Source organism: Siniperca chuatsi, linkage group LG2, assembly GCF_020085105.1.
Source record: "Siniperca chuatsi isolate FFG_IHB_CAS linkage group LG2, ASM2008510v1, whole genome shotgun sequence".
Taxonomy (NCBI): domain Eukaryota; kingdom Metazoa; phylum Chordata; class Actinopteri; order Centrarchiformes; family Sinipercidae; genus Siniperca; species Siniperca chuatsi.
The window spans coordinates 35385371-35401175 of NC_058043.1; the positions used below are offsets into that span (position 1 = coordinate 35385371).

At 38.8% G+C, this 15805-nt stretch overlaps 2 protein-coding genes across 21 annotated transcripts in view; both read left to right on the plus strand.

Moving 5' to 3' along the window:
- plekha6 (pleckstrin homology domain containing, family A member 6) overlaps nucleotides 1-5796 on the plus strand; it is a 120250-nt gene extending 114454 nt beyond the window's left edge. For 19 of the 20 annotated variants that reach the window (XM_044219355.1, XM_044219492.1, XM_044219365.1 and 16 more), the window contains 2 exons: nucleotides 605-712; nucleotides 1724-5796. In XM_044219355.1, coding sequence (XP_044075290.1) covers nucleotides 605-702 — 98 coding nt within the window. In that variant the 3' untranslated portion in view covers nucleotides 703-712; nucleotides 1724-5796. Of the gene's footprint in view, nucleotides 1-604; nucleotides 713-1343; nucleotides 1452-1723 lie in introns of all 20 variants that reach the window. The other variant, XR_006380429.1, reaches the window with a different exon arrangement.
- Nucleotides 5797-6961: 1165 nt separating this feature from the next.
- golt1a (golgi transport 1A) lies at nucleotides 6962-15486 on the plus strand. Its single transcript, XM_044175111.1, has 5 exons — nucleotides 6962-7109; nucleotides 9781-9872; nucleotides 13912-14090; nucleotides 14665-14728; nucleotides 14845-15486. Exons 1-5 carry the CDS (start codon nucleotides 7085-7087, stop codon nucleotides 14872-14874), a joined length of 390 nt encoding a protein of 129 aa, XP_044031046.1. The 5' UTR covers nucleotides 6962-7084; the 3' UTR covers nucleotides 14875-15486.
- Nucleotides 15487-15805: the final 319 nt, after the last annotated feature.

A 15805-nucleotide genomic window follows, 5' to 3' on the forward strand; every position in this document is an offset into this window, starting at 1 on the left:
TGACATTAGTATTTGGCTCAAAGCATCACTGTGCCTCACAGAGCTGTTAGCTTTGGACTTGTAATCTTGTTAATAGTTAAAATGAATTTCTAAAAGAAGCAATGGAATATGGAATAATTGATATACTGTAGTATATCAGTTATTCAGTTTCATATTGACTTCAGTTTCAGTCAATATGACTTTTCTTCACTCGCAGCATTACAGCTTCATTTTGAGTCCACTACCCATAATCTTTGTTTATGACATGTCATTTCTGCTTCTTAGCAAAAATACAAACATGTATCCATAAGCTCCTTTTACTTGACACTTATTGCAGTGTCTCAGATCAACTCATAGTTCAGTAGTGCTATCGACTCACATGCATATTCTGGACACTTATTTAAAGGATACATGGTGATCCAGCGAAACCAAAATTAACAGTTTTCTTTACCCTGAAAGTCCACAGATGTCTGTATTTTCACAGTCACACGTCTGAATGCACAGGAGTCCCTCCTCTTCACCTAATTACCTCACCGTACTTCTCCCTTTGATTGGTTCACTCTTTGTTTTTCTTTCCATTTTTTCCCTCTTTTCACTCCTCCTGCCTCCCTCCATCTCATTCCAGCCCAGTGCGCCCCCAGTCCCCCCACCTCCCCGACCAACCTGGCCCCTCCCCCTTCCTCTGCTGACTTCCCCAACTCCGCCCACACCATGAAGGTGTGAGTCATACAAGGTGAGTCTCCGTTCACCACACCACGTCCACCAGTCCCCTTCTTCCCCTGTCCTGTTTAGAACCTCTGCTCGCTTCACTCTGTGGGACTGATTTCATCTACTGAGGTTTATGATATAATACATTATGTTTGACCGATACAGGTTTTGAATAGCAGTGCTCATGTTTATAAGTTTAAGATGCAGATGACCCATTTTTAATCCAAGTGCTCCATATCACCCTCAAACTTGTAATGTCGTTAAATGGACCTAGATTCCATTGGTCAAATTCATTTCTGACATCCAAAGTTCAGAAGAAAAAACCTCAGAGTTTTTTTCCATCGCTTTTGTCTTTGTTTTGCAAGAAGCAATAGAGACGGTGTAGTCCCTCATTCGTCCAGGAGTGTTCTATCGTAGAAAAGGTTTCAGTCGTAGTCATCTGGACACTGTTTTCAGAATCAAGACGTTTCGGCTCCCATCCGGAAGTCATTCTCAATTGTGAAGAAGCAATAGAGAAAACAGAAATTAACTACCTGCTTGGTTTTGAGCAAATATCTTGCACATAAATTTGTTGTGGAAAAAACTTAAGTCTTAATTCTATCTAAGCATCCTTTTTACTGAGCTTGAAGGTTCATTCTCAAAACTCTCAACACAAGGTCCAACTTGATGTTTCCGAAAAATTTCAACCACATCTCATATTACAACCGAGCAACTCCATCCACTGAGGAAGGCCAAGAGATGTAGTTGAACACTTCAGACAACAAGTAAGTTGGACCTTGTGTTGAGAATTTTTTGTCACTGTTAAGTAGATACCATCCATTGTAGCAGAATATGTTGTGTCACAGTGGAACAGAAGCTCTGCCTTTGAAAAATCTGCCCTACTGTAGCAGTGATTACAAACACATCTTTCCTAAAATGGCTTACAAAGTTAGAATTCCACTTATTCACCATAATAGTAACCAGTGACATGCAGGTAACCTGGTATTATCTTTGTATCTCTCTCATCCTGTCTTTCTTTGCCTCCTTTTGTCTGTAGCTCAAGCCCTGGCTGCTGTCAAGTTTGATGGAGCATCTTTCTGAGAATTCACTGGACAAACTTAACAATAAAGATGGCCCCAGACAAATGACTTTTATGTTCTTTAGCACCTAAACTGATACAACAAAAGCACGGAAAGTTATCAAAGGAGGTTCCTAGGAGGCAAGAGCAAAAAGACACGTAAGAGTTGTAACCTCACCCCTCCCAAACTCCAATTCATCCAACTCACGACGGTCTCCCACTGCATGTGCCCTGTGGCACAAAGGAAGGCTCCAGATCTCTTACCAGCTTCACGTTGTGTAATATTTCTATATAATTTAGCTCAGGACACATTATACAAAGATTACTGATGAACTATGTTGATGATGAGATGTTTTACACTCATGATTGGTCAGATCTGACATAATGTCAGACCTGACCTGAGCTTTGATGTTGATCAGTTCACAAGGGAACACTGCATATGAGAGGCCCACACTGCAGATGAACAAGGAAGAGCTGCAGAGATAATAAGAGAAAGAGTTTGGGATGAACGTCAATGAGTTCAACTTGTAGACAGGAGTCTCACTAAAACCAACAGAGAGGCATTGAACATTCTTCTGGACACTAAAAGCCAAAGGAGGATGTTCATTTTCATCTAATCTCCATATCAACCTTGAAAAACCACCAATGACTTGTGGCCCAGTGAGGAGTGGGACTCAGTGACAGACTGAGGGTATTTTCCCACAATGACATATTCTTACACTTTGACAACTGACCGAAACAAGAGTGAAGCCTCTCATCCTTTGTTAAAAGCTGAGCACTCTCCTTCTGAACTCACTGTGATGTCTCTTTCACCCAGACCTCCATCCCCTACAATACTCCCACCCTATCAACCTCGTCTGCTATCAGTTACACTCATATGCAACCATTAGCATTACATACATTTGATTAGGTCAAACGTAATGTCACCTGGATTATGTTTCACTTCGATGGATCACCCATATTTCACACCAAACACTCAAGAGCGCAGATTTTGTTGTGATGCAGAGCCGAAGATGAAGAGTGGAAACCATGGCCCATCTTACAAAGCTGCTAAAGACGACACCTTGTCCTACATCAGAATCAGAGTATGGCATACATAAAACACAATCAGTTTTCTAACCTGGTATCCTTACCCTCTCCAATATTTGCTGTCATGCTTGAGGTTTTTACTCAAGTTCTTGTAGGATCGTAGAGTAAAGTCCCTGACATACTCTGAACTGGAGAGTTCTGTACATGCTACGCACATGCAGGCATGCTTGTAGGAGTCTGCATGGTCATAAATTTTGGACTGTGCGGATCGTCCCAGACATGTACAGTTTAAGAAATTTATATCACACAAACCTTAGCGGCTAGGCAGAAAGCATAATTTAGGTTGAACTATTTTCTACATTGAAAGAGACATCTTCATAGCCTCCGCCTGCTGTCAATACTGCAATGCCACTGGTCAGCATATTTGGGGGGCAAAATTCTATTTAGTTGAACTTTTGCCACAAAACCTGGAGGAAAATCAAGGTAGTGTGCACAGCTAGGACCCGCTCAGCTGCTCTTTATTGGAAATAATGACCTTCTTTGTGCTGTGTTGACTTTACTCTGGTGTGGAAGCCAGTCAGATTGTAAAGCTGAAATCCTTAACTTCTTTCAGTTGAATTATGGAATTATGGTTGAATTATGGAAGTATATGGTCATTTTGGCTCATCTGCATGGTGGAGTATAGTCAGACACTGTGGTTGGACCCGTTATCTGTATGCTTCAGTTCAGTCAAAAGTGTTCAAACCACAGCTGTCAGACAGGAAGTGACATGCTTTCCCCTCATGTTGTGGGCCAAGCATTAAAATAAAGAGCATAACACCAGCAGTGGAATATATACTTAGGTATACCATGTGTATTTCAACTTTTACAATAGCTGATTCAAAGAAACAGCAGGCCGTGACACAATCTTCTACCCCAGATGTGAAGAAGCATCTGTCTGAGGCAACAACAAAGCCTAAAAGGAGAGATAGAAATTGCTCAACTATAAGGGTGAATATGAGTTCAGAAGCCTTTTCCTGGTAGAATTAACATTTTTCAATTCAGTACTGTGCTCATGGCTACACAATGGTTAAAGTGTGGTTAGGTTTTGGCACAAAACATTGGCATTGACAGATGCATATGAATGTAATTCATATGAGACAGAGTTGCATCCTGAAGGGACTCGATCGCCTCACCACCAACTACTTCGTGCTGCTCCTGCATTTGGTCAAATCCCTTTGCATTTAGGATCAAATTCAATGGACTTCATCTAGTGTTCAAGAAATCCCCCCAGTGATTGTCCACACATATAAAGGTTAAGTATGTTGGTGAAGTGTTTTATAAATGGTATGTTGTATGTGGAAAGTGAAAATAGAAGTGACCTTAGAAGAGTAACTCTGCTAGAAAACACTTGTCTGTGTAATGAGGAGTTAGCTAATGATGCAGTTATTTGAGAGGAATTATATACTGGAGAATACTGTCATGTAACATATCCCACCAACATTTCATCCAATCATGCAGTGCCATAAGTCTGAAAGAAGTCTGTGTGTTTTCTATGTTGTGATGAATGGACATATTAATGACACAACTTAGAAAGGAGTTTGAATCTGGAGGATTCTGCACATAGTTGCAAGTGGAACTCCAAAATGGCCAATATTAAATAATACATTTTGACATTAATGCATTATTTAACGATGAATGAACAATTTCTCACTTTAATGACTCAAGTAAATAATACATTTATTTCATAATTTAATTTTGAAGAAACCAAAATGTATAAATTAACAAAATATTATGAAATAATTGAAAACAATCAATTTTATCAGTGTCTGTCGCACATAAAGGTCCAAAACACTTTCTATCTTCAAATGTTACACATCCTTAGAAAATCATTGTGATCTGTATTTTAAAAAAAACCCACTAGAAATTCAGAATGTGTTCAAACTTGCTCCAAAATAATATCTTGTTCTCACAGGATAAAAAACACAATCTTTTGGTATCACTTGGCCGTGCCTCTTCATTGCAACTTCCTCCAGATATGAACGCCGTGACCACAGACACACACACACCTCCCCGTTGTTATGTGTATGTTATTTATGCTTTTTTTAATTTGCCCTTACACACTTCAATGTTCAAGTGTCTTGTCTTTGTCTCAAGTGACTTGTCTTTGTAGAAAGCTATTGTATGTCCATACTCAGAGATTCAGAGACAATATGTTACAGAAAATGGAATTGTATGCGGAAAGCAGTTAACAGCTCTCACTACGCAAAAACAAAACAAGAATTTAAGAGAATACTTCTATATTTTCTTCTTTTAAGTTTTTTTTAGAAAGGGAATACATTCAAAAGAGGCAGTACATATTTTTTTAGATGCATGGATATTCGATGACAAGTTGACAGGATCAATTTTTACACTCAATTACGTTTTGCATTTTTCACAAAGAAGACTTTGTTTTTATTTTATTGCTCTTGATGATTGTTTGAAGGAGCAGAACATAGATATTTTTGGATTACTTGGAATCTGATGTGTTAAGAAATGACAGCCAAAAGGTGGTGTCCAATATTTGATACTAGATGTAGCATTTGTGGATGATGAAAATAAAGAATATATACATTATACACATTTGTCAATGTATATAATATTTTGGATTTCAGTTACAGTATATCCTACTATCACATGTAACTATTGCTACTTTGGGGTAAATAGACAAATTGCTTAAACTATGCAAATGATAAAAAGAGACAAATAATATGCTTGCTTTCAGAAAACCTTGCAATAAAGTGAATGTATACAAATAATGTGTTTCTCTAGATGCTTCTAAATTCATCACAGTATTTTGTATGATAAAACATGTCTCGCTGCCTGAAATGATGATATATTTACTGCTGTTATTTTAATCCACTTGTTGATGATGATGAAGTTCACTGCCAAAAAGACTACTGAGGTTAACTGTCCAGCCACGTCATTACCAATAAGCTCCCTGATAATATTCTACAGTCTTTATTATATTCTGTATGTCTGAATGAATAAAGTGCAAAAACAAAGACAGACTGGATTCTTTCATATCAAAGCTTAGATGAGGAAATGGACAGTCAGTCATTTATTGAGGACAGGTTGTATTTGTGATCACAATAATTTACCATTTACAAATGATCATACACAGTTTTATTAGCAAGGACCACACCATCAACAAGATCCGTTTAAATGATTTATTAACAAAAATGAAAGATTATAAGCAAAGCTAAAACCCTTGTACTTCTTTGGTCTGTTGCTGCGTTGTGTGCTTCGGTGGGGAATAGCACCCGGCCACGATGGACCCCCCCAGGCCCACACGGAGAGCAGGAAGGAGGGGAAGAAATAGGAGAAAGAAACGAGGGGGGGACACAATCTCGAAAGAGGAGGAGAGGGTTTGGAGGGTATTTATGGGAATGCCGAAAGTGGCACGATTGAGGTGCGGTGCTGCTCCTGAAACTCTGTAGATGGATTTATAAAACATTCTGTATATTATGAAACACTAGCATTGAGACTTATTCCTCCACTAAAAACTACTGAAAAGAAATCTACTTGTTGTTTATATATATGTATATGTATGTATAGCAGATTCTGTACACAGGAACTGTGTGATATGTGTGAAAGTTAATTTAAGTTGAGCTGCTGCTGACAGACTGCTTCCCAATGGCAAAACACCAGAAACAAAACACAAAATGTTGGTCTGTAACCTACAGTAGGATGGTTTGGGTAATAATTTTACCATTCATGTCTGTCTGGAAGGTTTCTTTCCAACTTTTCTTATCGTCTGACTGCTCATGTTTCTGACTCGTTGGACTTATTTTTAGCGTTTGTCTGCTAGATAGCTCCAATTCACTAGCAAGGACATACTATCAACGAGGTACATTTAAAAGATTTATTGATGAAACAAAAAGATTGTATGGGAGGCTTGACTCGCTGTGTTGGGTACCATGTGTGGGGAAGCTTGGGAGAACCAATGGCCCAAGATTTGTATTAGGTGCTCAGGAATGCCAAACCCAGCAGTCAGAAGTTTTAAAGACAGTCTGAGGTGTCCAGGAGTCCAAACACCAGATAAGGGATAAATGCATTCAATGTCTTTGAATGGCTGATGACATCACTCAGGTAGTTAACCCTTTACCTGGGAATCCACAGTGTTCATTACAGGGGCTCAGTGTGCACCTGCTCTGGTTAATGTTCACCTCACACACTGACAACATCAAAGCACAAAGGTCACAGCTGAGAAAAGGAAATGATTCATTTGTTTCTGACAGTCACAGAGAAACACAGCCAGCGAGAAGAGGAGGGAAGACATCAGGGATTACCATGGTGGCCATCACAGAGTTCCAGAGTAAGTGTTGCACTGTTGCTTTCTTCTAAAGTGTCATCTGATTGAGTCATGGAGCACAGAGCAGCAATTTCACAATACACAGGTGTGCTTGTGGAAGCATTGCATCTCAAGGTAAAAGACTACAGGATAATAAGAGAGTGTAAATTCACCTTCAGTTCAACCAGTCCAGGCTTATATATGAGCGCCACAGAATCACTTTGAGGAACTGTGTTGAATAAATGAGCAGTGCTGGTATGTTTAAAACTTCTAAGAAATGGTCTTCAGAGTGGTCCTGATTTTTACCTAATGAGTCAAAACAATTGTAGTAAAAGAAACTGAGCAGCTTTGTATAAAGAAGCTGAAGAGTTGCTGTTACAAGCTGAAAGTGACTTTTAGCATGACTCTTCAGTGCTGACTGTAAGTGTTGTAAAATAAGGACTACAACTATGTCTACCCACAATGCCCTCCCTCAAGCACTGAATCAGCCAACAGCAGGCCTCCAAAGATGACATGTCAGAGCTACATCACATCAGTCATCACAGCTCCATGCACACCTTGGGTGCTAAACTAATGCTTCCTTGCGTCCTCTCTCCTCCCGTGACCCGGAAATCATTCCCTGTCCACCATCATGGAGGATCTTCCAATCCCTTAAATGCACCTCGAGGAGAGAGGAGGCTTCTGGAGGAGCCTAGAGTGAGGAAACACAGATGTATCCTACGCGGAAGTCTTTTATCAAGTGGCGTGACGTATAGATACCGCACCTCCACATGTGTACAGATAATATAATACAACACAGTTACATGGTGAGATGCAATATAATGCGCCATCTCCTGGTGTGTGATAAATCTAACACTGTAGAATATACAGGACCATTTAACTGCAAAGTGTCGTGGCATCACACAAAGCAGAAGTTTGTTTTTTATTTTCCAATACAATCGACATACACGCTTTATGTGGTGTATTATTGTGCAACAATGATGCAAGTAAATAAATAGCCTAGGTAATCATATCAAATGACACTGATCTGTACATGAATTAGAAGATTTAAAAGGACTATTAAATGATGATGAAAATCAACAACAGTAATAATACTACTAACAAAGAAATGAGGTTGTCTGAGTCAGAGTCTTTGTTTAAGTCTCTTCTCAAAACACATTTTATCTGAAAACAGATCCTGATTTTACCTGAACTGCCTGATTATTTTATTGCTTTTGTGTATTTTATTTCTTTATATCTCGTCATTCACTGTGGTATTTTATTTCTCTTGTTATGAAGCACTTTGTACTTTGTTTTGCTAAGTGCTCTATAAATAAAGTTTTATTATTATTATTATTAATCAGCTGTGTTAAACAATTTACATATAATAAAAGCCTCTTGTATATGTAAGACTTTTATAGGTTCTGTGGACATTCGTACCAGTTGGTTTGACAGGTGATGCAGCTGTGCAGCACATCATTTGTAACTGATGCTATAGAACCAAGGATTTTTCATTTGGCAGCTTCGACTCCTCCGTCCTCGTGCCTCTTCCTCGCATCTCTCTCACATCCTCGCTGGGAGGAACTGAGACGTGAGGAAAGGAAGCGAGTGAGGGAAGCGAGGAGACACGTTAACCTAATGAAAAGCACCCCTTGTCATGATTCAGACTACCCATAATTCATTGTGTCCAATATGCTTCAATATACTGAAACATGCAAGGAGAAAGCTTAGATATTTCCCCTAAAATACTAAAAATCTACCTAAAAATGAAGTCTCCTTAAAATGGTTTATATATTTAGAATAACTTAATTTGTCAATTATGTTTTCTTATTCATTGTTACTTATTCAAAAACTCATAAACTCACCAGAATTCTTCAGAGAATTTTTCTAATTGAGCCCGGCTAATATAATAATTATTATAATGACAGTTAATGAGACACTGATGTCCTCTGTATTCTTTTCTAGGAGTTGGGAGGGTTTAGTAACCTGGAGGGATTACATTCTACAGTTAAAAACACAGACTTTGCTTGCATGACCTCAGAATATATAAAATCCTGGCTACAGCCCTGTGAATGACATGCTATTCTACTGTGAAATATAATGAATGAAGCTGTCTTATGGTTTTCTCAGTAGCTAGACTCTGGATCGCAAAAAAATGACCATCACACAAATGACAACGATGGTTGACTGATTCGTTTTTGGCCATGCAAGCAGACTGCTTTGGCTGTTGATTTTTTTGCTATCATTGCTTAGCCTGTGCAACATGGGCACTGGGACAATTCCACCACAGCATACATCATGCACCCATCAGCAATGGACTCTGATTTTAATGAATAAGGCTGGTAATATGTTGTTTTGTTTGTTTATTGTTTTAAATTATCAACAAATCCCATGAAAAGACCAAAGCCAACACTGAATGTATCCTACTAACAAGTACTATGTGTGTATCAAAGCCATAGAGCTGCAGGTTAGGACAGCTCTGCAGCCCTCTGAAATCCTGGAGAGGACAGGATGACTTTTGTAGATTAAGAATATTTGTAACATGCTTTAACCCAGATGGCTAAAAGTAATTTTCTTTTGCCCGTTGAGGACTGATTTCATACTCTATCAACACATCTATCCCCAAATGAAATGATTTATTAGTTATTATTATATAGAAAAAGTATTTGAACTTTTTGAGCAAATGAGCTGATTTTCTTGCCTGTGTATCTTCCAGAGATTGGTATTGGTCTGATGGGATTCGGTTTATTTTTCCTGCTCTTTGGTGTTCTGCTGTACTTTGACTCTGTCTTGCTGGCCTTTGGAAATGTGAGTAAACTTTCACGCCACACACATCTGCTCAGTGTCACCATCACATCATCATATCATCATTCAAAGACAAAAACATCAGTTCACAACCTTTGGGGATAATTTAGTGGTCATTATGAGCGACATCTTTCACATTACGCATAGTCATTTAATCAATTGTTCATATAAGTATTCTTTAGTGTTGCTTTACTCTGCAAACTAACTAGTAACTCTAGATGTCAAATAAATGTAGTGCAGTGAAAAGTGAAATACTGAACTTCCCTTTGAAATGTAGTGGAGTAGAAGTAGAAGTATTATAAATCAATATCAACTACTGAATTAAAGTTCCTGAAAATTGCAAGCAACCGACCAGCCTGGTCAAGAAGCCTTCTAGCTACTTGAGCAGCGTTGCCACATTGGTTCAAAAATGTCATTATTAACCAGAAAAGAATGTGAATATTGAAAAGAATTATAAAAACGTTCACACTATGACAAATCAGGACAAAGTTTTGTCAACCCACCTAAGCAAATTTTTGCTGACATAATCCATTCTAGAGCCACCCAACTGCGCGGAAAATTTTCTGCCCAGATCCAGTTATTTTCAGCGTGCTGTGACAACCAAGCAGAGGCCACCAGTAAAAGCCCAACATATCACACACATACTGCCGTTGGGCGGAGAAAAGTACGTCCTTCGGCTCACAGACATACTGCACTTTTTCATCAGACATCGCACGTTTCTGTAATGATGTATGATTTCTGTGAGAGTAACAGCTGAAAGCATGGCTACGTTCCATGCCATCTTAAGGACAAGCAATTTTGGTTCGTACCCTTTCGATTGAGTTTCGCAGGCCTGCCTACCATGTTGGATCAGAGCGTGACAACGTGGGTGGTTGTCATACACCTACACACACACACACACACATGCCCACACTTTACATGATGATTGTTGTATGCTTAATGTGTTTAGAGTAGATGATAGTGGCTTTGGCTGAAGTTGTTGATTGTTAATCAGTGCTACAGTTAAATCAATTCTATTGTACATTTAAAAAGCAGTTGCCTGTGGTTATTTTGTGTATGTGTTCAATTCAATTAAATTTTATTTATATAGCGCCAATTCATAACAGAAGTTATCTCATTGCACTTTTCCTATAGAGCAAGTCTAGACCGTACTCTTTATAATATTTATATGTTGCAATAAAAGCTGGTTGTGATGGTCAGTGCTCGAATTCACCCTTCACTGCCCACCTTATTAATGTAAGAAAGTACTTTAATATCAGCATTTTTTGGTTATTGGTCCCTGATCCCAGGGTGGTTCCCCGTAATTATTAATCCATATGAATAAATTTTAATTTAATTCAGTTCAATTTAGTTTTACTTATATAGCGCCAATTCATAATAGAAGTTATCTCATTGCACTTTTTCTATAGAGCAGGTCTAGACTGTACTCTTTATAATATTATTTACAGAGACCCAACAAATCCCACCATGAGCAAGCACTTAGCGATATTGGCAAGAAAATATTTCCTTTTAACAGGCAGAAACCTTGGACAGAACCAGACTCAAGGGTGGGCGGCCATCTGCTGCTGCCATGCTAGGTTTTGAGAAGGAGAGAGTGAGACAGAGAGAGAGAGAAGAGGGGGTGGGGGAAAAGCAAGCACAATGCAAATTCCACCTAGACTTTTAAAATAGCAATAATGTAATGGTAGTGGTAATATTAATATTAATAAAGTAATAATAATAGGAATGATAGTCTTAGGAATAATAATGACAATAATAGTAACAAGGCCAATATAAACAACTGTAGTAGCAGTTGTCGAGCAGGAAAATGGGGGCAGCAGGTGGCCCACAACCACAGATCCAGACTCTGCAGCTCCGGAGGCAGAAATACCTGCTGAAAGCGACAGAAGGAGAGAGGAGAGAAACGAGAAAGCACAAAACTACGGGAGAGAGAAGATGTCGACTTAGTAACATGCAGTAATGGGATAAAAATGCATACAGATGGAGAGGGAGAGAAGGAGAGAGGAAAGAGATGCATCATGGGAAGTCTCCCGGCAGTCTAGGCTGTCGTGTGTGCTGTGTAGTGGCATGTGGACCCAAAGGCAGATGACCAGGAAGCAGTATGAGGTGAAGTAGCCGGATGGCTACCGTGTTTATTGGGGGTGATGTGGTTTACAGGCAGGTACAGGCAGACTGGTAGGCAGACAGGTAATCAACAGGCAACAGGAAAATGGGTTACCGGCTGGTAGTGGTGGAAACAGGGAAGTCCAATAGGGAGCAGGCAAAATACAAAATCCAGAATACAACCAAGATCCATGGGAGACAAAGAATCCAAAGCAGAACTCACGGTAAGAATGTCGGGGAACTGGGTACAGGAACCAGGTACAACAAAAGTGCACCAAATGGCAACACACACACACAATATCAGAAACACTCAGTGATGGGGCACCAGTGATGTCCGGGAACCCAGAGCCTGCCACTCCGGCAGAAAAGGAGGATACTGCTGCGATCCAGCAGAGAATTCAGTGGCGTGCTGCGACCCAACCGGGGCAGGAGGCGGCTGTGATCCAGCGACGATGAGGGGTTGGTGCTGCTGCGATCCAGCCAGGGAAAAAAGCGGTTGCGATCCAGCGGCGACAAGGAATTGTTGTGTCAAGTTAATTACTGTATTAACCTAGCCCTGTGAGAAAAGCAATCACTTTGGTTTCAACTCAGTACTCGCTCTCCATGCCCGGAGCTGAAGGTCTGATTTGGGCTGCACAAATCACTCACTCAACGACAGTCAGTAATCATCCATGAATTTTAATTTGTTCCTTTTTAGTAGTTTACTACTACTCGATTCTGATTGATCAATCATGAAATCCAATAGTCTTTAATTTCTGATTAGCAGAGCGTAGATCATAGATCTATAAGGACTGACTTCCCGGACACAATCAGTAGTTTCACTATCAGAATTGTATCCATTCGGTCTGATAACATTTGGAAAGTCTGGATGAGCAACACGATTAAATCATTTTATCCCATTCAAGTTAGTGGAGGGCCAAACCGGAAATCAGCCGGCTCGGCTGGCGGAAGTGTCGCATGTTCTATGGGCACTGGGACCAGTGGGGGATTCACCAAGCTCGGAGTGACTTGGAAACCCGACACTCTTCAGTGAGTGACTCATACAATTTCGAGTCATTGAAAAGAGTCGAACCCGTTGTTTGCTCTGAGGTGAGATGGCGGAGAGAACTATTCCGCTTCTAAACAATTCGATTTCCAAAAATGTATATGTAAACCAATCTCATACATTTTAACCAATTGAGTCTTGCTTGTTCCACAGCTAGCCATATTTAAACCACGTTCATGCGTTTCAACTGATTGTAATCACAAATAGCAGATTTATGCTGATTCTAAGGAATTTGAATAATTACATTTTGAAAATATGATTATTTAAATGAAAACAAATAGATGCAAATACTTAATAATAAACTGTGCCACGATTAATTTCTTGAGTTCTGGAAGGGCACCCTAGAGGGCACTTTATCATGTTTTATTACACACTGGGCCACTGTAGAGGGCACTCTATCATGTTTTATCTACCATAGGAGCATCCAAGATGGAAATGTTGTTGCCTTTTTTTTTAACATGCCGGCACTAGGAAAATACAATATTCAAAAGTTGATAATACAATACAGTCACTTCAACCAGTAGTATTTTTTCTAAGTCATATGGTTAGTACATAGTAAGAAGACAAAGCAATAAATGTTTTAAAGGTGAATCCTCAGAGGAAGAAGGTATTTTATCAATTCATGTTATCTCAGAGACATCTTCCACATCTTCCTACAGTTCAGCAAGAAAGTTAATTGGCTAATCATGAATACATCAGCAACGCCTGCTGGACAGCAAAGAAAATGCAATTGGAGTTTTGCATGATTAGGCACTCAAGGCCTTTTGATTAAGTAGGAAGAATTAGTTAAAAGATAGGTTTGGAAAAAGAACACAGATAGCAAAAGAAAACATTTTTTATAGTGTGAGAATGTGTTTAATAGTTCCTCTCATTTTTTTATTGCCCTCTTTATAGATCCTGTTTCTGACTGGTTTGACGTTCATCATCGGCATCAGGAGGACAGCTCAGTTCTTCTTCCAAAGACACAAGTTTCGAGGTTCTTTATTCTTCCTGGGAGGCGTGTCTCTGGTGTTGTGCCGTTGGCCAATTATTGGAATGCTGGTGGAGAGTTATGGCTTTGTACTTTTATTCAGGTAAGTCCATTTAGAGTGTTTCTGAGAAAAAGACTTCAAATTAATTTTTGTCTCAAAAAATTATAAAAACTAATTTTATTTTGTCTCGTACTGTGAACAGCTGATCATGTTAACATTTTTGTTTCTCCAGTTTATACTTAGTCTACCTCAATTTAATTTAATGATTTCATTTTTCTGTTGATGATGCTGTGATCACAAAGATGGTGGCTTTTACAGTTGACTTTATGTTTGTGGAGATACTAAAGGTCTGATTGTGTTTTTCTGCTAATGTTGCCAGTTTGATTTGGGAACACCATGATCTGAATAATAAATCTACATAATAACCGCCATATGCAGTTACTGAAGTATAGGCTACAGTGAAATTAATACAATGCCAATGTAGTTTTGATAGTTTGTTGATGCTGGTAATGTCATTGCAGTAATTCTTCTGTATCGCATGCTGTAAATGATCACATCAGATTGTAATGGATGTGATATAGCATTTCAACATTAAAACATGAAACAGCACTTTTCCAGAGGAAGCCATGATGCAAAGAGAGGTTTTCCCATCACACTGTTTTGTTTCTCTCTATAGGTCCTTCTTCCCCATGGCCTTGGGATTTGTTCTGTCTGCTGTGAATATCCCTTTCCTCAGTGCAGTATGTTTGGTTCTTGGCTTAACAGGCTTTTAAAAAATATACATTTGGAATAGCTCTGGGATGTCACTACAGGGTCAGGTTTTTGCCTTTAATGAAATCTCTTGTTTTTCTGTTAGTTTTTCTCCAGCAGCTCCTCCATGGTCTGAGCAGGAGAACATGTTGCAGCAGTGAAGAAATGCTGGATGCCCCTCAGATTCTGGGTGGGCAGAGAAGGAGAACTGAGGAGCAACTGCTCGATATCTGAACTGTTGTTGTCATTTATTTTGCTGATGACCAGTAAGAATCATTTATTTTTTACGGTGTACCAAATAAGGTTACAATTAACAACCAAGCAGTCAAATAATAAGCTGCTTAAAAAACTTAAAAACTTAAAACCTTACCTAATTTATAAAAATATTGTTTTCCATCTAATTTTACTATAATTTACTGTTGTATTTAAACCTCTTAATATCTTGTTGTTGTTTTGTTAAATGAAGAAAAATAGATTCCCCTATATTGTCTGACAGTTTCACATACTGTATAATATCCCCAGTGAGTGTGTTTATGGGACCATCATTTCACATGTTACAAAAAATAAGGTTTAATGATAACCAGTAAAAGCTATGCTGCATGTTGTGTACTAGTTTAGTTGAATGAGTAATGTTATAATATTGTAAAATTAATATTATAAGCAATATTTCTAACAAGAATATTCATGAATTATGAAGTTCCTCTACACTCAAGCAGGTCCACAATAAACAGCTCAAGGTTTGAAGTGACACAGCACGGCACATTTATTTGTTGAACACATTTTATACATAAGGTTAAGAGTGCTTTACACTGGCTCAGCCTTAGAATCCGTGTTCAATGTAATATATACCAAATAGACAATAAAAATGATTGAATTACAAAAGGATAGAAAAAATGACAGATAATACATAAAAAGATCAAGTAAGATGAATAAGAGTACAAAACCATTGCATGTAGAGCCCTCTGATCAGTCTTCCTGAAACAAGCTGACATCAGGAGACGTGAGATTCATGAGCTGAGAAAAGACAGAATTCTATTAGAGCATACTGAGTCTTCAGATGACAGTCT